The sequence below is a fragment of the Cryptomeria japonica genome, chromosome 1 (assembly GCF_030272615.1).
Source record: "Cryptomeria japonica chromosome 1, Sugi_1.0, whole genome shotgun sequence".
NCBI classification, from domain to species: Eukaryota; Viridiplantae; Streptophyta; class Pinopsida; order Cupressales; family Cupressaceae; genus Cryptomeria; species Cryptomeria japonica.
Window position 1 is genome coordinate 519,337,762 of NC_081405.1, and position 23,091 is coordinate 519,360,852.

The 23,091-nt window shown below is 40.0% G+C and overlaps 1 protein-coding gene across 1 annotated transcript in view; it reads left to right on the plus strand.

Moving 5' to 3' along the window:
- The window catches only part of LOC131070309 (probable inactive purple acid phosphatase 27), a 74,660-nt gene that overhangs the window by 39,410 nt on the left and 12,159 nt on the right, over positions 1 to 23,091 (plus strand). Inside the window, exons 2-5 of the mRNA XM_059219356.1 lie at positions 11,518 to 11,599; positions 11,855 to 11,987; positions 12,439 to 12,644; positions 12,789 to 12,914. Of these exons, the coding sequence (XP_059075339.1) occupies positions 11,518 to 11,599; positions 11,855 to 11,987; positions 12,439 to 12,644; positions 12,789 to 12,914 (547 nt within the window). The remainder of the gene's footprint in view (positions 1 to 11,517; positions 11,600 to 11,854; positions 11,988 to 12,438; positions 12,645 to 12,788; positions 12,915 to 23,091) is intronic.

Consider the following 23,091-nt stretch of genomic DNA (forward strand, 5'->3'; position numbering starts at 1 on the left):
GCAGGTGATCACCAGCAGACTGGAGGCGACGGAGTCCAAGATGCACAATGTGTCCAAGTTTGTGTTGAATATCATGAGATGCTCGGCTACTACGCTGTGCTTGTTGCAGGATACCACAGCCGAAGGGAAAGGCAAGGAGGACGACGACTACAAAGGCTTGTTCAAGTTCCTCACGAAGGAATGGGCTAGAAAGCTACTCCCTAAGAAGAGCCAAGGGAAAAAGAAATAACTGTTTGCATGTGGTGGAGTTTTTTGTCTATGCTGTGTAGTTGCGGGCCAGATAAGCCGAGTTTAGGCTTATGTTTATATTTTGCTGGTTACAGCCCTGCGTGACATATGAATTACTCTGACTGGTAGTTTTTTATTGCTGATTAACTCTCGTAGTATGGTTTTTGTTTTTGATAGAGGTAAAAGGCTACTACTTTGCTGATTTTATGCGAACAATGGTCCTACCACTGTTCTCTTAATTGTACCTTTGAGTCAGCCCCCTCGTTTTTGGCTGCTTTTATTATCAAAAACATATTCAGGAAGATAGACAGAAACCTCAAATAAACCAAATTTAACATTACCAGCTAATAAAGCACAATGTTGTAAAATCTAGTGCAATCTTCAAAGGGAGTTGAATTTTCATGCTACTAAACATAAATGCAGAACTTGACATTCATTCATTTGATGTTTAACAACCTAACTAAACACATAAATGGGTTCAGACTAACCATGCAAGGGGAAATGGCAATCAGCCAATCCTTAATGGTATGAACACCAAGGTTTCTATCAAATATTATCCCAAAAATACTATCTGAAATGCATAACAAGAATATTAAATGGTGAAGGAGACCATGCACTCACAAAGAAATAAGATAGCTTTAATTTCCATTAATTTTGCATGAATTTCACCAAAGTTTCAGCAACAATCTTAGACTTCTTACAGAAATAAGGGAAAACCAACCCCTTTAAAGAGAGCTTCAAAATTTAGATGAATGGCCAAGATTAAAACAAGACAAGTGGCCCAGATTCATCAATACAACATAGTACCCATGCCCATAAATGGGAGGCAAACTATCAACAACCACCAAAGGAGAAATAATAACTACCCAAAAAGGTAATTAATAACTACCAAAAAGCAGCTCAAAAAGTGCACATGCACGGAGCTCAAGATTTACAACTGATTTGGTAGTTAGAAATGAACTTTATGGCCAAAAAGTGCTTTTTAAGATTTTAAAAGAATTCTGCACTTTATGAAAGCACTTTCTCCTTTTCTGCTGGAGACCCTTTCTCTAGAAATTCATCCTCGGCATGTTGCACGTTCTGCCCGAACATAGTCTTGAAATTTGATGCATAGCTGGAACAGCACCATGAATTGAGGCATAGGAGGATGGTGTATTTTATATTGCATACCCTCCAAATGGCGATGTACATGCTTCAACCCATCCTTCCAGTCGGACCGATGAGCCTCAAAACATAAAATGTCTGAATGCAATCCACTGGCAAACTCCAGGTCCTCCGTGGAGTATGCGACCCTATCCATTCTCAATCTATCCTCCCAGTCCGGCTGCACCAGGTCATCGGACAAACTATTTTTCCAGCCCAGAACCATTGATCGGAGGATCCTTCCACCAAGGTCCGTCATGTCTTTCAAGATTTCCTCGCATTCTGCCTGCTCTTTATTAATGGTATCTTTTGTTTCACTCTTCATGGTGGCAGTCCAGTACCATTCTTCAAAGATGTCGATGTCATAGGGATCCAGGATAGCGGACAATGTGGGAATCTGTGCGTGGGTCCAGAAAAGAGCCCTCATGAGGGGAAGAGTTGTACCAACCATCTCATGAACCCTGAGACATTCCCTCTTTACCTCGAACAATTTGACCAGAATGGTCTCTCGATGGTGGGCCATTTCCTTTACATCTTCAATGATCCGCTCTCCCTTTTCCTTAATGTCTCGAATCCATTCCTTGACAGCCTTGGCAGTATCACATACTCCTTCAAACTCTGTTGTAGTCCTTTGCGCCAATGTCGATGGGGGAACATGGGATTCAGGGGCGTGTTGCAATGGTTTTAGCAGGTGATCAATATACCCCTCAACCTGCTCAACACAAACTCAGTACATGTTTCTCTCAGCAGTTATTTTGTCGAGTTACCTGAGCATATTTTGCACGGAGTCCTTGAACTCCTCTCTTTCTTGTTCTTTGGTGGCTTGCCCTATCGGGACAGTTGTAATTCTATAATCGGACAATGCAATTTGATTTGTTGGCTTATCGACAAGTGGGGTAGCAAAATGGATGGTGCGGTTCCTCTGCTCATCCTTGGTGATCCGGGAGTAGGTCTTAGGCTTTTTCTTCCCTTTGGACTTTGTTTCCCCTATGCGAGAGAAAATATCCTCCAAGTCGATAGGTGGCTTGGTGGCTGCCTTCCGCTGTGCACGAGCAACTAACCAGTCTTGAGGTATGATGTGCCCGGATGTTATGACCAAATTTCCACTCTACTCCTTAAGGGTTTCAACTGGTTCACTGCATATCTGCAATTGATCTGTCATAGAAGGAGCAGATGCAGTATCCAGCCCTTTACTTATAGCTGAGTTCTCCCCTACCTCATTGAACAACTGTCGGGTATCCCCATGTGATGGTTGCTCTTCAGTTTTGTCGGGCTCGTGGGTCTCATCCACCTTTCATTCTCCTTCGACAGTGGTGTCATCTTTGCTGGCGCTACTCAGTTGTAATTCATGCCGACTCCCACGAGTGAGTTCATGCATATCAGCCTCTTGATTAGGAGGAATTTCTCCCTCCTCAGCTTGATTTCCAAGTTCACTAGAACCAATGATCCTTACCTCTGTATCTAGCTCATCTTGTGTCGGAGGATTATTAGCCTCGAATGCATCAACATCGCTTTGGGAGGGCGGAGCAGGTATATAGTCAAGTTCAACTACATCATCCTCGGAATCGGGGTCCTTGGACGACGAACTGACTTTTGGCCTTCTAATAGGAATCTTTTCCCTTCTAGTCCTTTTTGACGTCCGAGTCCCTCTATTAGCTCTAGCTTTCTTCCTCTTTTTGGGTTTCTCAACCTCTTCCTTCGGTGCACTCAAGGTTCCCTCTTCTTCCGAGGACTGGGAATCAAGACTGCCCATCATATGGTATGTGAATTGAATTCCTTCATGGGTTAGTCTCTCAATCTGCTGGTGTAACCAGTGATCGGTGTACCTTCCTGGAGCTGCCATAACTGCCTCAAAATCAGTAATCGGATCTTGAGACCAATCAATGCCTGGCAAGAGGTACTTTATTGCCTCAAACTCCTGAACCTGCAAGCAATTGCCATAATCTGTCACTTGATCCAAGACCCGACGGTATTCATAAAGTCGCATCTGCTGCACACTTAACCTTGAATATTCACACCGTCGGACCTCATAGTCATCAGAACAATTCTTCCAATAGTCCTCAATTGATTCCTTTGCTCTATAGCGCCTGCCATAGGCTCTTTTTGCCAAATTGTCATGATCAAAACATTTCCTTGGGAAATGTTCCTGTAGGCCATAAGATGCTAACTCGGCAAGTGACTCATTGGCTTGCACTGAATTCTTGAAATGCACATCGAGGTTACCCAAAATCATAGGGAAGGTGAATCCGGACTGTTTCTTATCTTTGAGTAAGCTACTCGCTAGATGTGCTTGCCTTGCAACTTCCATAAGAACTACTTTGTCTGTTGGATAGCGTGGAAGTCAGAATGGAGCTCCCTCAAAGCCTGCTATCCGGATATAAGAGAACCTAGGGAATTGAATAAACCAGGCGTCGTACTTTTGTACCAAAATGGTAGCCTGCTCTGAGAGCCTTATGTGCAATCCCCCCTGCATCAACCTGACTAGGCACATTGTGAAGGCGTCATTGACACGCTCATATTGACCAATTGCATAAGCAAGGTTGTTCTCTTCCCTCTGAGCTATGTCATAGTAATGTAGTTGAGGATAGCAGTCGTACACCTTTACCTGATTGGGCGCGTTCCCGATTTCACCCTTCTTGATTAATCCTGTTAGTGGCTGGTGTCGAGCAAACATATAAACTAGGTAAGAGGTCATGGTGAAGTACTTCTTTTCTTCAAGTTCGACCAGCTGTGTATGAATATTCTCACTGATGATCTGAGCCCAGTCGAACTTGGATTTCCCGGCAAAGACCTACTCCGTAAAGTAGAACATCCACTCTTCAAAAAAGTTAGATTGAGGGAGTCCCATAACCCGGCTGAGCAAGGTGACCATATCACCATGCTCGTTGTGAAAGTCACTTCTGGGGGTCTTTTTCCCGATTCTAATACTCGGAGGCCTTCTCTCCTTATACCATTCTTCGTTTATCAATGTCTAGCATTTAGCAGGATTCATGTCATATGCAACTTGTGCTTCATCTATGGTTGTCGCAATGGGGTTATCCGGGAATGGGATGTCAAATGCATCGCCAATGGCCTTAGGTGTGAAGTCAGCTAGCACCATATTTTCTAGAACTACTAATCTGGTCTCTGGCTGATAATGTCGGGCAGCCTCAACTACTAGCTCATAACTCTACACTGATGGGGGAAATCCTGTTGCCTAGGCTATACCATAGTTGAAAATCTCGGACTCGCCTCGGACTCGGCAAACCAAAATTTTGGACTCGGACTCGGACTCGTGAAAGACTCGCGAAAGACTCGGCAAAAAAAAAAAACCGTAGTTTTACAAAAAAAACATAAAGAAATTAATGCATTTAGAGAACATAAGTGCCATAATTGAAACATTACACGTCATATGATCTACAAACACGCAACATTTGAAATTTCATCATTCATGGCAGCATATTCAAGTTTCAACTTTCAACTCTAAAATGTATAATGGCAGCATAAGTATATAAATGTTCACAAAATTACATATAATGATATGTCCAAGTCCAACTCCAAATGTGAAAAACAACAATGTGAATGAACAAACCAAAGAGAAGACTACATCTTCCTCTTTGTATTTTTCCTAATATAGCTCAATTTTTCAGGCCTTGAGCTAGAAGTAGTAGCAGTGGGTGTTGTGGTATCTAAATGGTGAAATGATTCTTCTTCAAAGTCAAAGTCCTCATCATCATCCTCATCTTCGTCCTCATCTTCATCCAATCTTGCTCCTTCTGCATCTTGTGCTGCTCCTCTCTCTATTTCTGCAATTTCTTCTTCGGTAAGGAGGACATCATCACCATCATTTTGTTCATTCATGGTCCAATCACCATATGGATCAATTTCATCCAAGTCAATGGCCTCATGTGAAACACCCTCCACCTGTCTAACTCGAAGGCGAAGGTTGTACCGAACAAATACTAGATCATTGAGCCACTTTTGTGACAATCTATTTCTCTTCTTTGTGTGAATGCTCTCAAAGACACTCCAATTTCATTCACACCCAGAAGCACTGCATGGCTGAGACAAAACACGGATAGCTATCTTTTGAAGATTAGGCGTACCGGCACCATAAATCTACAAAAAACATTTAGAAATATTAGAATTGAGAAAAAAATGTAACAATCAAGTTTGTAGGTTTTTTCTTGCACTATTGAACTAAGTTACTAAATTTTTTACCTGGTTGTTGTTTTCCTCTCCTATCAATTGCTAGTTGTGATGAGAAGAGTCTCCCCTCTGCACTTTTGTAGATCTTGAACAATGAACATTTTCAAATTCAGAAATAGATACTAGATAGTCAAAGTGTCAAACTCAAATTCAATAATGAACATTTCCGAATTCATAAATAAAGATAGAGCAATTGCAAATGTCAAATCTCACCTCCAACTCATCAAGAACCTTGTCTCTCAACTCAGGATCAGGTGTCATCTTATCAATGCATGTAATAACACTGCCATGACCTCCTCATCAGCCCTAAATGAATCAGAGAAGTAGAATTTCGGGTTCAAAAAGTAGGCGAAGGCATGTATCGGTTGGTGGAGTTGGTTTGTCCACCTACGATCAATGATGTGCCAAAAGATTTCACATTTTCTTGTATTTCCACGATAGTAATGTGAAATGGCCTCTTTGGCCCTATCCATGGCCTCATAAATGAAACCCATTGGCATGCCTTCTCCATCCACCATACGAAGAACCCTTACCAAAGGTTCTGTCACCTAAAAAATTAAAACAAATTTTAAATTAGTACAAAATCAACCCCTAAAAAATAAAATCAGCAAACAGACAAGATTGTATAAACTTTACTTTTGTGTTTGTTACTTACCGCAGTCAACTCCTCTCCACTTTTATTGAACCCTTCATCAAAAACAATGCTCACAATCTTCTCTGCTTTAGGTCTTTTGGAGTATGCAGACCCCAACCAAGCATCTGACACAAACATCTGCTTAAGATGAGGAATGGCACTAAGAATGCTCTGCAAAGTGATGAAGTGGCTAGCAAATCGTGTCACTCCAGGTCGCACAAGGTCCTTGCCATTTGTGTGTTTTCTCATCAAAGCAAGCACCCAAGTATGGTTGTAGATGAATTTGGTGACACTTTTTGCATCTTCAACCACCTTCTTCACCCATCCAATCTTTCCAATGTCCTCTAGCACCAAGTCCAAGCAATGTGCAGCACAAGGACTCCATGTAATCGAAGGATGCCTCTGCATAAGCATTCTACCTGCAGATACATATGTAGCTGCGTTGTCCGTGATAATTTGGACAACATTCTCAACTCCAACTTCCCGAACCACACCATCCAACAGATTACACAAAGTCTCTACATTTTTTATTTCATTTGAGGCATCAACAGACTTTATGAATACCATTGCACCATTTGAAGCCACCAAGAAGTTGAGAAGAGTCCTATTCCGTCCATCTGTCCATCCATCAGATAAAATGCTGCATCCTTTTCTCTTCCAATACCTTTTCTGATCATCAACCACACCTTCTGTATTTTTCACAGCTTTCTCTAGCAATGGCCCACTGAAGTCATGACCTGTTGGGGCCTTAAACCCCTTACCTGCCACTATACATGCATTAACAAAACTTTCCCAGTACACATTGTTTGCTGCATTGAAAGATAGATTATTGTAAAACCAAAAGTTTGAAGCTGCTATCCGTGCTTGTTCATGCTTCTCTCTATTCCATCCTGTACCTTCAAGTGAAGGTTGTGCACCTGGAACATTGCGTGGTACAAAAAAATTAGGGTCTGATCTAACAGGAGTGCCACTAGCCTCACCCTCATTGTCACCAAAAGATGAAAGTGACTGACGACCCCGACTGTGACCAATGGGACCCGAAGTGGACAATGTGGAATTCATTGCAGCTGTCATGGCTTCTCTTGTTTTTTGCCTTTCTTCCTTATGCATATCATTCTCAGCAAGAATGGCCTTCATCTCTCTAATAATTTCAGGAGTTGATTTGGGGCATGCCTCCACACCATATCCAGGTATTTGTGCAAGGTGGTATTTTAATCTATTGATTCCACCAGTCATCCATTTTGTGCATTCGGTGCAAGTGACCTCCCCTTTTTTGCTTCCTGCAATCCCATATTTCCAAGCTTTATCTCTTTGTCTTCCTGACCTTGGGGTTGCCCTTGGAGTTGAACTTGCCATTGTTGATTTAACATGAAAAAAAAAAATTAGCAGGGTTTTATGGAAAATCAACAAAAAAAATGACAATGAATCATTTGGGAAAAATAGCATTCAAAAACAAGAAAAAAAAAGAGGAAATAACTTAGGAAAGAAAATAGAAAAAAATTTGGCAGCATATCCCCTTGTTTTTCAAGATTTTTTTCAGTTTCAAAACAATGAAATGATTCAAATGAAAAAAAAAAGAAAGAGAAAAAATCCTTACCTAGATCTCTCTTGTTGATTTTTCCTTCTTCCCTCTAATCCTCCAAACCCTTCTAACCTGCTACAGCAAAAAAAAAACCAAAATGAAGTCAAAAATTAAAAAAAAACTTGGTTTTAACCCTTTACGGGCGCTTTTTTCTAGGCCCGCGAGTCCCTGTGAAAGACTCGCGAGTCCAAGCGAAAGACTCGCGCAAGTCTTTCGCAGGGACTCGCCTGGACTCGCCTCGCGAGTCCTAGGCGAGTCGCCTCGTGGCGCCAAAGGACTCGCGAGTCCGTGGCGAGTCGGAGGCGAGTCGCCGAGTTTTAAAACTATGGGCTATACCACTTTCCATCATCCGCCTAGGCTTGCCATAGGCGTTAGGAGAATATACCCAGTCTCTAAAATCCTAAATGTCTATGGGCCCAAGTCTGTATCGCCTATGTTTTCCCATATGCTCTGGTCTTTTGACTCCCTCAGTCCTCCTCTCTAGTACTGGTACTTCATCTTCTCGCCTTTGCGGGGAATGTCTGATTTAGAAACCCGAGATGTTCCGGCTACACCAAGTGTCTTTGAGGATTCTACCGCGGATTTAGGCATTTATCCTGCACGACCGGATGCGGATTACGAGACGAGATGAAGGAAACAAACAGGTTAGTCAAAATAGAGGATGATGTTAGCACATTAGGATCAACGAGAAAACTGAAATTTGAAGAAAGTACGATGCTTCAGCAAAAGAGCCTGATTAATTTGGAAATGAAATGTTATTAAGCTCTTCGTTTAAAATTTTCTACTTGGTTGCGGTTCAGGGCTTGGGTGTTCAATGATTGCCAATTTTGCACTTGAATTCTTAAGTTCAGTTTTCAAAAAAAATGTTCAAAATTTCCTAAGTCTGAATTTTGCATTCCTGGGTTAATTTTCCTGACAGAGTCTGCTTTATTGATTTGCTTGATGCCTTTCAAAAAGAGGATTGTGGTCTACAGAATTTCACCATTTGATTAATTCTTCATTATCTGCTTAAACACAGTGACCAGTCTTGCATTTATTTTAAATGATTTAAAGGAGATAAAGCAAGCTTACCTGGCAAACAAGGTGTCAATCCTGCGATCTCCTCAAACTTCGGGTTAGAAAGGCTTTGTGAAAATTAGGCCTGCAAGGTCCTTTTTGAAAACTTTGAAAATGCCTTTCCTTTTATTGCGATTTTCACTCCTTGGCGATTTTCGAAAAAAGAGAGTTTTACAAACTCTTGAAAACGCCTTACCTTCAACTCACGCAATTCTCAGATTGCCCAATTTTCGGACTGGAGGAAACAAATGTAAACCCTAAGACACCACCTAGGCTTTTATTTCGCGACTTGCCCTCCCTTTATTATTCTCGCCCTTTGATTTTTGGCCTATCGGGATTTCACGACCTCAGGAGGAAATGCGCAAGTTTCCCGCAGATGGTTTCAAACACTCCTTTCTTCTTTAACACATTTGGTATTTTCGATTTCGGCCTTTAACCCTATTTTGCGATTTGGACCTTCCCAACCTTCGACATACATGACGAGTTTTGGCAATTTTGGTGGATTTCAGCTCACTTGGGCTCTATGCACGATTTTGGAAAACCTACAGTTTTCGGGAAAATGGGTGAAATGGCACGATATTCTACTCTTATTTTCGCATCCAACCTGATTGGTAAGACTGTGCGATTTCAGCCAAATGAACGGTTTTGATTTTTTCGGCTCATAGAGCCATTTTGCAAAGTTCGGCGATTTATGTCATTTTGTAAGGTGTTAAAACGTCCTTGCTATTTTCGCGATTTCCCTTGTTCCTGCCCAATTTCGAGCCAAATGACATTTTGCAAACTTTCACAAGGTTTTAACTTATCCGCCGAATTTCGGCCTAAATCGAGATTTTGCAAACTTAGTTATTTTAACTTTTTACCTCTTATTCACCGAAGTTTGGCCTAAACGCGCACTTTGCAAGCTTTCACTTAAGCGCCTTTTCTGCATTTTCGGCATGTTTGCAAACTTTTTCATTTTCGCTCTCTCTCTTCGCCCCGAAGTTCAGCCTAAACACGCACTTTGCAAGCTTTCACTTAAGCGCCTTTTCTTTAACTTGGCAAAAATCGGCCAACGGCGTGTTTTTAAAAGGTTTATAATTTTACGTTTGCCCTTTGACCCCCGAAAATCAGTTAACTTGGGTGCTTTGAAAAGGTTTTACAATTTGACATTTAGCTCCCTTTTGGCAAAAATCATCCTAAAAGGCACATTTGCAAGCTTTGAACATTTTAACGTTTTAACTTACTCGCCAAAATTCGACTTGGAAGGCCACTTTGCAAAAGTTTTTTAACTTAGACGTTTCACTAGCACTTGGCGAATTTCGGGGAAAGGAAGGTTTTTGAAAAGTTTACAACTTTAACGCTTTTAACTTTTCCGCCGAAATACGGCCTGGAAGGCCATTTTGCAAACTTTTCATATTTGACACTTGACTTGCTTTTTTTTTTTTTTAAATCAGCCCACAAGGCGATTTCGCAAGGTTCAGAAACTTAAACGCTCTTACCCACCCAGCAGATTCTTTGGCTTATGCTATAACTAGGTCTCCCTTGGATTGATAGTGGGTATTCAAAACGCGAAACTTCTCCACGTAGGACGAAGGCTGAAAACCAAAGAGGGGGACCCTGTCAGCGACAAGGAGTGTGTGCAACGCACAACACGTCCCTTTTGTGCAATTCGGCCTACTTAGCCGAAATTCAAACTTGTGCTCTTTTGTGCAATTCGGCCTACTTAGCCGAAATTCAAACTTATGCGCTTTTGGTCACCTAGGCAGAAATTAGCCTCCCTGCGAGAATTTTGAACATTAAATTATAAATGGGGGTCCGGTTAAATGAGGAGTTTGGGAGTTTTTACACTTAATGCCTTGTTCCTCATATTTCGACCCACTAGGCCGACTTTCGACTTATTTGGCTCACTTCTGACGCACCCTTTACCTTGCAATTTTGTCAAAAGGCATATCTTGACTTGCCTTAGGCGTTCTTGCCTCAGGCTCTCAACTTGCTAATGAGTGTTGTCAATTCGACAACAATTGCGATCACTTCACATGGTTCCTCATATTTTCCCCTCTACGAATGGGATCACGCTCGACTCTCGACGCGAATTCCTTAGGACTAAGGAAGTGGGTGGGCTCACTCTCCTGCAGGATCATCTCCTCACATTCCTAACTGCTGCATCTCCTCTGCGAACTCATCAAAATTTCCCACACCAGGGACCCCAACGGGAGCGAGACGAAAACAAGAAAGGGGGACCCTGTCGGTGACAGGGAGTGTGTGCAAAGCACAACAGGTCCTCACTTGAGTTCATAAAGGCAAGCGATAATAATCTTTTTGGAGTAATCTTGCTTTGTCGGTTGTAATTTTCCTCATCTAACAATCACAGATTATACTTTCAATATAAAGGAAAATCTAAGGAAAACTATTCATTATTTCTTCTCTCTTTTTCATCTGCATCTGGTTTCAAAGAATCAAGTGTTGTGTATGCGAAGGAGAAAAATGATTGCTTGCTAGTTCAAAATCATTGTTTGAAGTGCACTAGTGACTGGATTGTGATATGCAACTACTTGGTAATTATCTCGTGCTTTTGTTGTTTGTGTTGTTGGTAAGGTGTTAAAGGAATAGGAGTATAATTTTTATAGATTTAACATGTTTTTTGTTAACAAAATTTTCATGAATATGGACAAATCTTTATACATAGCTGTGTTATTTCATTTTGTAGGTCCACCTGCTCGCACTGTTGGCTGGCGAGATCCTGGTTTTATACACACTAGCTTTATGAAAGATTTATGGCCAAGTACCAAGAAAGTATTCTTTACACTATTTGATCATTATTTTTTCTCTTTTAATTTTTAATATTGTCTAAATATGGTTTTTGGAGTTATGTTTACCCTTTTTACACCTTTTTTTTTGGGATTATATTTATATTTCAATGCAGCCTCCTGCTTGCAAGTTTACAAAATTACCTGCAGAATTCTCATGTAAGGAGTCCTTAAGGTGTTTGGCCATAACTTATTTTGTTTATATTTCCTCTATTCATTTTGTTTCAATTGATACAGATATTACTACAAAGTTGGTCATAAGCTATTCAATGGCTCATATATTTGGGGGCAGTTGAACTCGTTTACATCATCTCCATATCCTGGGCAAGATTCTGTACAACGTGTAATTATTTTTGGTGACATGGGAAAGGTTTGTTCCATTGCCTTTCTTCTGTATTGTCCCTATAGTTTTACTGCATTTGAAGTTTCAGTGTCTAATAAAATCCATCTGTTTACAGCTTCCAGAAGATATTTATACACTGATACAGATGGAAGTTTACCTTGATTTCTAAATCATAAAACAAAATTATATAGGAAAATCATGAAGCTTCTCTGTACAAATTATAATATAGAACATAAATACTAAAGTAGAAGATATCAGATTTATAGTTTTTAATTTTGAGGCTAATTTTTCCGAAGGTTCTTTGCCTTCCCAGAGTTACTTTCATTGTACTTAGATTTTGTTTAATGTCAGAAATATTTCTTCTGTGGCTAAAATTAACCCAATAAACAAATTGTATGAGTCAATTTGAGTCCATTAAATTGAAAAGTTGACTCTTGAAGATTCCTAGACATGACTATAAGGTTATCATTTTTTACAGGCAGAACGTGATGGGTCTAATGAGTATAACAACTTTCAGCCTGGGTCACTTAATACTACTGATCGATTAATTGAGGACTTGAGAAATATTGACATAGTCTTTCATATCGGAGATTTAGTTTATGCAAATGGATACCTTTCTCAGTGGGATCAATTTACATGTCAAATAGAACCCATTGCTTCAAAGGTTCCTTACATGGTGGCCAGGTTTGTTAATAAGTTTCATTCAACATGTACTAGTTTTTTCCCAGTACTTGCATACTAAACTGCAACTCCACATTCTTTTGGGACATTAAAAACATCTGCAATGATAGAGTTCACACTGTCTTGCTTTGTTCTGTGATTTTTCAGTGGGAATCATGAACGTGATTGGCCAAATACAGGTTCCTTTTATAAGAATCTAGATTCTGGTGGAGAATGTGGCGTGCCATCTGAAACTATGTTCTATGTACCAGCAAAAAATAGGGCAAAATTTTGGTATGTTGCTGCTTATATTGTGATTAGAAAGATGTAAAATGGTTCTGTAGCAATGAATCTTTAGGAAGTGATTTTCATTGGAATGTTTTTATTTGATGATTCACATTTGTTGTTATTTACAACCAAGGTTCATCCTTTGTTGCATAGGAGTTGAGCTTATACAAAAGTTTTACCCCAGGACGAAGCCATGTTTTACAATGTATTTCTCATTTAATGAGCCTTTATCCTATTCAGTTAGGGAAAAACTTGTGTAATGTTTGTTCGTTATAGTTTCTCTTAGTATTGTAGATGCATAAGATTTAACATAAGAAACTGAATTCTATTTGTAACTGAACTTAAGATGGCAGTTTCTTCAATCATCCAAGGAGTTTAGTCTTTGAATTGCTGACTCGGCATGCAAAAGTGTGATCTATTGACTAAAGCATGGAGTTATTAAATTTATTCTTTGATTTGAGTAGTTATAGGTATTTATGTAATAAATCTGTAATAAGCCTTCACTCCCAACAACATAGAAACTCAGAAAACTTATATTTTTGCTGCTGAAAAATTAAATAAAAGTCACAAGATCTGCTGCAAATTACATCCAAGGAACTCTCAAATCTGCAGCTCAAACATTAAGGAAATCAACTGCAAACTTCAAATAAACTCTCCAAACTCCAAAATAATGTTTATAACAGATATAGATCTGTAAAATACACTGTTAACAACATCCATACCTGTTGATCTGGCTAAAGTCACGTTACTACAACTCTATCCAGCCAACGCAGAATAGAATGCTAAGTATCCTATCCTCTCTTGAGATAAGGAAATCCCTAATGCTATTTTAGTTGATCAATGGGGACGACCTCAAGGTTTCGATTGTCAGGTCTTGACTGCAGGATAGCTCAATAGTTGATGTGTTTTTTTGGAAACACAAAGGGGACTTATGGTTAGACAAAATTGGTTTTGTTCGCACAGGTTCCCTAAGATCCTACAGTTTTGATTTCATCCAATTTTGCTTTAATACGATGTTGTTCGGACTTCAACTCTGGTAAAAAAAGGGGAAAAAGGAAGGGAAAAGAGGGAGAAAATGCCTAATGAATCTACCTAAAAATAACACCTTCAAGCTAATAGGCAGAATGTAATGTCCCCTTCCTTGTGATGATGCATTCAGTGGTCCACTGGCCTATTCTGAGACCCGTAGGCTATGTGGAAAGGAGAATTAGGGTTTCCATGTTCTTTGGAGTTCTGACCAAGCTTGTCAGGGGTGGAATGTGAATTTACTATTTTTAGTAAGTTAGGGTTTGGTTGTCGAGATAGTGTAGTCTTACTAAGCTCGCCAAGCTCTTTCTCTGGTTGCAATGATCACGATTTTCGGAGCATTATTTCATGACTTACTATTTTTAGCAAGTGGCAGTTTGGGCATTCTATTTTTGGCAGTCCTGGATTTTGTCCTGATCCAGCACAGTTCAGTGATCCTCATTGCTCAGCCTCATCCGGATTTTGTTGATAATCAGTATTGGAGTTATAAGCGATTTAATTAAATATTATTCCTTATCCTAAGGTTATTATTTAATTATTTTATTACTGAGTGATGTTATGGGGAATTGTACAAAATATGATATTTTTCCTAACTCATGCCTGGGTGAATTATTTGATGATTGAAAGGAGACTTTATTTTTATAAATTCAAAGTTATATTATGCCAAAATCGTGGTCGTCTCTCCTAGGCGCATTTTTTGACTTGGGAAGTGGGTCCACCACATGAAATGAAATGTAGTTTGAATGAGGTGAATTTGGAGGCAATTTCATTTGAATTCCAGACTTGAAAAGCTATATATACAAGTGTTTGGCTCCACATTTCATTATCCAAAGAAAATATATCGTTATGTTGTCGGAATGACTCCAGACTTCTTCGAGGGTGAACACCTCCTAGATCTTTCTTTCCAGTTTCGTGTGTGAGACATCACTCCTAGCTGTGGTTCGAATCGGTGAACTATTTGGTGATATTTGGGTGTGTTTGTGAAGAGTTGTGTGCTGCTGCGTTTTTTGTGTGTTGCTAGTGTGTGTTGGATGGAAGTGTAATTTGTTCATAGCTATCTACGTGTTGGGTGCATCGTTCTGGGTGAGGGCTCATTGGAAGCGTATCGGAGAGACAATAGTTCTCCTACATTGGCGTGGCATTTGGGGGACTCTCCAATTTATAGTTGCAAATCGAAATATTCAGCCAAAACGCCATTTCCAGATTTGCATTGGGTTGCGTGCATCACTTTTGTTGTTGCTGTTTCAAGGTATTGAACTGATCACCTATTCTATACTATTCATTTGCATTTGGTTTGGCATGATTTCATTCAGTTTTAAGAAAGTTACGAGCATTTTAGTGGATTTGGATGTGGCTGGTTCTGCGTTTTATTATCTCTGATTTCAGAACAGCAAGTTGATTTTTTTGTGAGAATTTGATATTGAATACTTGATATATGTACTTAACTCTATCTTCTCTCGCATCTCTATCTTTGTAAGATTGTTTCTGTAGTACTGATCAATCATTCTGGTTGCATTATATGGTATTTCCCACTGAACAAGTGGAAGAGGATGGCCTAGCCGCCTTCATGTTTTGTAATTCAGCTTTGTCCTCCCACTGAGTAAGTGGTTGAGTGATATTGTCCTCCCGTTAAAATATGCGGTTGAGTGATAGTTTTTATGTAAAATTCCTCCCGCTGCATAAGCAGTAGAGTGATTTGGTTCTGGTTATGCTCTTGTACCTTGGCTGGTTTACCGCCAAGTTCTTGGTCTTCATCTCGCTGATAAGTGGAAGGGGCTGGCTTGTCGCCCAGTATTGTACTTGCATTGTAATTTCTGACAAATCAGTGAGCTAACGAACCCCTTATCACCGTATGCTCTCACCTTCCCACATTGGGCTCTTGGTTATCAGAAAATGGAAGGGTTACTTTCAGCAGTGTTGAGATTATATTTCCTAACTGTAACGGGTACAATGTAGTATTTGTTGTGTTCAAAAACTGAAAAAATTAGTGGGAATATTACACAGAAATCTTGCTACATAAAATTGATGCAATCTCCAAAGGGGAAACATATTTTCAAGTTTGTAAACATAAACACTGAATTTGAGAGATTCATACATTCCATGTTCAAAAACCAAACTAAGCATATTAATAAGTTCAGACTAACCATGCGAAGGAACAAGCAATCAGCCAATCCTTAATGGTATGAGCGAAGATTTCTATCAAATATCAACTTGCACATATTATTTTGTAAAGCAAAATGCATACATAAATTTAAAGAGTGAAGAAATAGACCATGCACTCACATTAAACAATAACAACTTCAATTTCCATTGTCTAAATATATTTTTGCAAAGCTTTTGCAACAATCCACAATTTCTTACTAAAAATAAAAGAGAAACCAACTCCTTTATATAGGGTTTCAAAATAGATGAATGGCCAAGATTAAACTTAAACAAGTGGCCTAGATTCATCCCTTAAAACAAGGTTGCCCATACCCATAAATGGAAAACAAAATATCAACACCAACCATAAAGTAACTAATAACTACCAACTACCAAACATAAAGCTACTCCAAAAAGTGCACTTGCACGGAGCTCAAAACTTTACAATGACTTTGGTAGTTGGAAATGAACTTTATGTTGAAAAAATGCACTTGGAACTTGAAAGAAACAAATATTCTCAAGAAAGCACTTTTTCCTTCCTCGAGGTACTCTTTTTCCACAAATTCGACCTTGTCACACAAGTACTCTCCCTAGATATCTTGATCTGTTGCACGTTCTACCCGAATGTAGTCCTGGAATCTTAGGCACAATTCGAATAGTTCGGTTGTTGGAGGTATAGGAGGATTAAACATTTTATACTGAATACCCTCTAAGAGGCTATCTACATTCTCTAGCTCATCTCTCCAATATAATTTATGATCTTCAAAACACAATATATCTACCTGTAGCCCACTAGCAAATTCCAAGTCCTCCGTGGAGTAGGTGACTTTGGTTTCCAGCCTGTCCTCCCACCGTGGTTGTCCCTCATTACCCATCATACTACTCCTCCAACCAGGGACCATTGATCTAAGGATCTTTTCACCAAGATCCTTCACCTTTGACAAAACGTCATCACACTTATCTTGCATTTTGTTGATATTATCCTTCATGTCATTCTTCATGCTGAGAATCCAATACCATTCTTTGAAGGTATTGACATCATAGGGATCTAGGATAATATGCAGTGTGGGGATCTGAGTGTAGGTCCAAAATAGAGCCCTTATGAGGGGCAATGCCTTGGCAATCGCCTCATGAGCATTATAACATTCTTTCCTCAACTTACACCTTTGATAAGAGTGGATTCCCTATGGAGAACCATTTCTCGCACATCTTTGAAGATTTGCTCTCCCTTTTCCTTAATGCCCCGAATCCATTCCCTGACGGCCTTGGTGGTATCACGCACTCTGTCAAATTCAGTTGTAGTCCTCTGTGCTAACGCTAATGGGGGAACATGGGATTCAGCGGCATGCTACAGCGGTCTCAACAGGTGATCTATGTACCCTTCAGCTTGCTCAACACGAGCCCGGTACATATCTCTCTCAGCGGTCATTCCGTCCAGCTGTCTGAGCATGTTCTGCATAGAATCTTTGAATTCTTCCCTCTCCTGCTCTTTGGTTGCTCGCCCTATTGGGATGGTTGTAATCAGCCAATGCAATCTAATCTGTTGGTTTGTCTGCAAGTGGGGTAGCAATATGAATCATGCGATTCCTTTGCTCATCTTTAGTGATCTTGGAGTAAGTCTTCGGCTTTTTCCTGCCTTTGGATTTTCCTTCTCCTATTCGAGAGAAGATATCCTCCAGGTTAATTGGTGGTTTGACAGCTGCTTTCCGTTGTGCACGAGCTATTAACCAATCCTAAGGGATGGTCTGTCCAGATGTAATTGCTAGATTCTCACTTTGTTCTTTGGAGGCCTCAGTTGACTCACTGCTTATCCATAACTGATCGGGCCTAGGAGGAATGGGTGCAGTATCCAATCCTTTAATCACAGCTGAGTTCTCTCCCACTTTAGTGAGCAACTGCTGGATATCCTCTAGTAACGGCTGCTCTTCAATCCTGGTGGGTTCTTGAGTTCCATCTTCTTTATGTTCTCCCTCAACTGTGGTGTCATCTTTGTTGCCGCTTTCCTGCTACAACTCATGCCTTCTCTCTTGCGTGATCTCTTGTTTACCAATCCCTTGATCAGGTGCAATCTCTCCCTCGACCTGATTTCCAGGTCCGTCCAAACCAATGATCCTCACCTTTGCTTCTTGCTCATTTTGTTGTTGAGGATCATTTGCCTCTAATGCAACAAGATCATTTTGTGAAGCTGGAGTGGGTATGTAATCAAGTTCAACCACATCATCCTCTAAACTGGGGTCCTTGGATGAGGAAGTAACCTTTGGCCTCCTGATTGGGATCTTTTCTCTTCTTGTTCTTTTCGATGTTCGAGTCCCCCTATTGGCCCTTGCTTTCTTTCTCTTCTTTTCAGGTTTTTCAACCTCTTCCTTTGGCGTGCTTGAGGTTCCTTCTTCCTCTGAAGACTGGGAATCGAGACTACCCATCAAATTGTATGTGAATTGGATTCCTTCATGGTTTTGACTCTCAATTTGTTGGGATAACCAATTATCTGTGTACCTCCTTAGACCTTCCATGACTGCTTCAAAATTTGTGATTGGGTCCTGAGTCCAATCAATGACTAGCGGGAGGTCCTTGACTGCTTCAAATTCCTGGACTTGCAAGCAATTTCCATAGTCTGTTACTTGATCAAGGACCTGGCGGTACTCATAAAGTCGCATTTGTTGAACACTCAACCTTGAATATTCCCGTCGACGGACCTCAAAGTCATCTGAACAATTGCTCCAATAGTCCTCTATCGATGCCTTGGCCCTATAATGCTTGCCATAGGCCTTCTTTCCCAATCCCTCATGGTCCTATAAGCAATAGGACGCCAATTCAGCAAATGATTCTTCAGCTTGCACCGAATTCTTGAAATGTGCATCAAGATTACCCAAAATCATGGGGAAGGTGAACCCCGATTGCTTTTTGTCTCTGAGTAAGCTACCTCCTGGGTGTGTCTACCTTGCTACCTCCATGAGGACTAACCTGTCTGATGGATAGCGCGGAAGCCGGTATGGTGTTCTCTCAAAGCCTGCTATTCTGATGTAGGTGAACTGGATGAACCATGCACCGTATTTCCAGATCAGGGTGGTCGCCTATTTTGACAGCCTTATATGCAATCCTCCTTGCATTAATCTAACCAGGCGCATTGTAAAAGCATCATTAACATGCTCGTACTGACCAATTGTGTATGCGATGTTATTCTTTTCTCTCTGGGCAATGTCATAGTAATGCAACTGAGGGTAGAAGTCATATACTTTCACTTGATTCGGCCTGTTCCCAGTCTCACCTTTCTTAATTAATCCTGTTAGCGGCCGATGTCGAGAAAACATGTAGACCAAGTAGGAAGTCATGGTAAAGTACTTTTTTTCTTCAAGCTCAACCAGCTGTGTATGAATATTGTCGTTGATGATCTGAGCCCAGTCGAACTTAGACTTCCCAGTGAAGACTTGCCCAGTGAAGTAGAACATCCATTCCTCAAAGAGATTGGATTGATGAAGTCCCATGACCCAGCTGAGTAGAGTACACTCTGTTCCTGAAATCCTGAATATCAATGACTTAGGTCCGTATCCCCTACGCTGTCCCACACACTCTGGACCTTTGACTCCTTGACTCCTCCTTGGTACTGGTACTTCATTTTTTCGACCTTGCAGGGAATGTCAGCTTTGGAAATTTGGGATGTTCCAGTTGCATCAGATGCTTTTGAGGACTCTGTCGCTGATTTAGGCATCTGTCCTACACAACCGAACACAGATTACGAGACAAGATTAAGGCCAAAAAAATGGGTTAGCAAAGCCAGAAGATGGCGTTAGCGTTAAAATTGACGATCAATGAGGTAATCGAAATTTGAAAACATTGCTAAAACGCGACATTTAAACAAATTAAATCTGATCGTCCAGAAGCCAAATGCAATTTGAAGCTGAAAATCAAGTTGGCTTGGTTAATTGCTGCTCTTGGAGCGGATTTTCGAAATGTTACTCCTGATTGCTAATGGCGAAAAGTTGAAAACGCTCTGGCCTGCAACTTAGTGTTTGAATGTTTTGATAATTGTACACTGATTGTTTCGAGAATGCACTTTGAAAAGAGTGTTCTTTGTTTTTAGTTTAGAGCTGAATTTTCCAAAATTTCTCTAAGTTTGAAATTTCAGTCTAAAGGCCGATTTCGCCAGTTGGTTGTTGTTGCATGTTATGTTGATATTTTCTTAAATTATAACCTTCAAAATTCACTCTTTCACTTACACTCTAACCCTAGGCTAACTATCATGACCATTTTGCACAATTTTAATGATTTGAAGGAGAAATTTGAACTTACCTGGTGAAAATAGCTTTGTCCAATGGAGAATGATTTTCGGCCAAATGCTGATGTTTTTGCGATCTCGGAAATTTTGGACGCTTTGGTAAATGAACGGTTAACCCCGCGATTTTGCAAAGACTTGAAGATTTTCGGCCTCCCAGAAGATTTTCTACATGACCTTGGAGATATTGAAGACTTTCGGCCTTCCCCCTTCTAGCTAAAAGTCCTTCCTTTGCGTGATTTGTATGATGTTCTCTGTTTTATTTTTTGGATCATTAGCAAATAACGCAATTTCCTATTTGAATAAGTTTCGGGCCAAATGACCTTTTTGCACGATGTAAAGACTTGATTTCATCTTTGGCATTTTGCGAACTCTTTGCGAGATTTCGCGAGATTTGACTTCAACGCCTTCGGGTCATGAACTTGTGATTTCCAAATTCAACTTTTCGGCTTACCTGGCTTATTTGCGAGACCTTTTACCTATTGAAATGAGAATTTCGGGCGAAGGAGGAGTTTTGCAAGATTTTTAAATTAATGCCTTTTCTACTTTTTTGGCTTCTTCTCACGTTTTGGTTATTTTCGATCGATGAGAAGACTTTGTGAGTTGACGTTTTAAAACTCTCTTGGGTATTTTCGCGATTTAGACTTAATCAATGAATTTCGGCTTACAAGGCTATTTTGAAAGTTCACTTTCAACTTTAAAGTTTTCGAGCAAATAAGTGAACTGGCGCGATTTTACACCCTACGTCCTTTCGGCCTAAAAGCCTGAAATGTGCGATTTAGGCTCTATTGTTTGCTTTCATGATTTGGACTCTCTTATTTTCGGCCCAATCGAGCCTTTTGCGCGGTGTAAAGACTTGATTTCATTTTCGGGCTAGTTGGCAATTTTGTGAACTTTAAGTTTTTCAACCTAGATCGCAATTTCGCAACGTTTAGTGATTTTCGGCCCTTTGTCTTATTTGCATGATTTAAAACTTAAGTCTTTTCTCTGATTCGGCCTGAATGGGAATTTTGTGAGTTTCTTTAAATGACCTCCAACTTCGTCTTTATGGCCCGAATTTTGAACTTATCCTTGCATTTCAGGCTAGTAGGCCGAATTTTGAACTTTTCCACTTATCTCTTATTTCGGGCTAGTAGGCTGATTTTCCTTCAGTATTTTGAATTTCGGTTTTGAGGGCCGAGTTTTGGATTTAGGCTTACATTTCCGTCAGAGGCCGAAATTTTACCTTTGGTTGCATTCAGACTTGAATTTCGACCTACCAGGTCGACTTTTAAATCTTTGGCTCAGGTTTGACTCATTTTACCGATTTTTGAAATCGTTATGCTCACTCATCCTCTTAACTTTGCAATTCCGTCAAAAGGTACATTTTGTTTTGCCTCTGGCATTCTCGCTTCAGACTTTAAGCTTACTGATGAGCGACGTCGATTTGACGATACTAGGCTCTTCATTCATCTTCCCCTTTGCAAACGAAATTGTGATCACCCTCCAAGGCGAATTTCCTTCATCCCCTTAATGCCTCAAATTCCTAATTCCTGCATCTTCTTTGCAAATTACTAAAACTCCCTACTCAGAACCTGAGCAAGGACAAGACGAGAAAACAGAAAAGGGGGGGACCCTGTCGAAGACGGGGAGTGTGTGCAAGGCACAACAATACCAAACTGAAACTAAAACTCTAAACTATGCACTTCAAACTCCCAAAAACACCTGCACACAACAACACAAATGTAGAGCTTCAGCACTAATACAATCTATGGTTGAGATTGCCTCTAGAGATTCTCATAACCACTACCCTTCAGCCCTAAAGATTTCACTTTTGATTGAATTATTGGCCTCAGAAGGAAACAACATTAACCTGTTGAAATGATAAGATAGAATGATGCAAAATGAAGTCAAAGCGTATATATTGAAACACTTCAATTTCCAAGTTGGGAGACCAAATCCCACGCCAAGGAGAGATTCCCACTCCATCAAATGTCTGTAACCTCCATGGCCATGTGTCCCCTGTCCTCTTTTACTCCAAATGCAAATTTCCACTTGTCCCAACTTGTCACAAGTCACTAAATGCCAAAAATAGGCCAAAAAGCAATTTGGAAAAAAAAAGCCACAACCAAGGGAAGATATTCCCTTGCATGAAGTGTATGTAACCCAGTGCCAAGTGTCCATTATTTTGTTTCACTCCAAATGCATTGTGCCACTTGTTTTCATTTGTCATAACCACTAAATGACAAAAACAGGATCAAAGAGAATCCCCTGCCAATATTTAAAATATAATCAATATTAAAATATATTTGGTGTTTAAATAGTATTCTAATATCTACCAAATCACTCAATTTATTCATATATCCAAAACTGTCAGCTAGTCCTAATTTTCTATTCTGGGATTGTTGGCTTACTATTTTTAGTAATTGGTTATTTTTAGAAAAAAAATTAAAAAGGACATGACAAAATCACACAACCAATGGGATCTCTTCCATTATTGATTCATTTCATTTTTTGAACATCTTATACATGCTTAAAAAATTAGAGTACAATGACTACTATGACATCTAGCATCATAACTTTTTAGGGAGTATTTCCCAATGTAGGCAAAAAAGAGCATACATATAAGATTCAACTTTGGCCCTAGTATTTAGAGAATTAACATTCTCTTTGAGTACATATATAACTAGCCATAAATCGATTTACAATATACTCATGAAGGAAACTTTGCACCCTTATATCCAAAGAAAAGAGATGCGAGCAAAC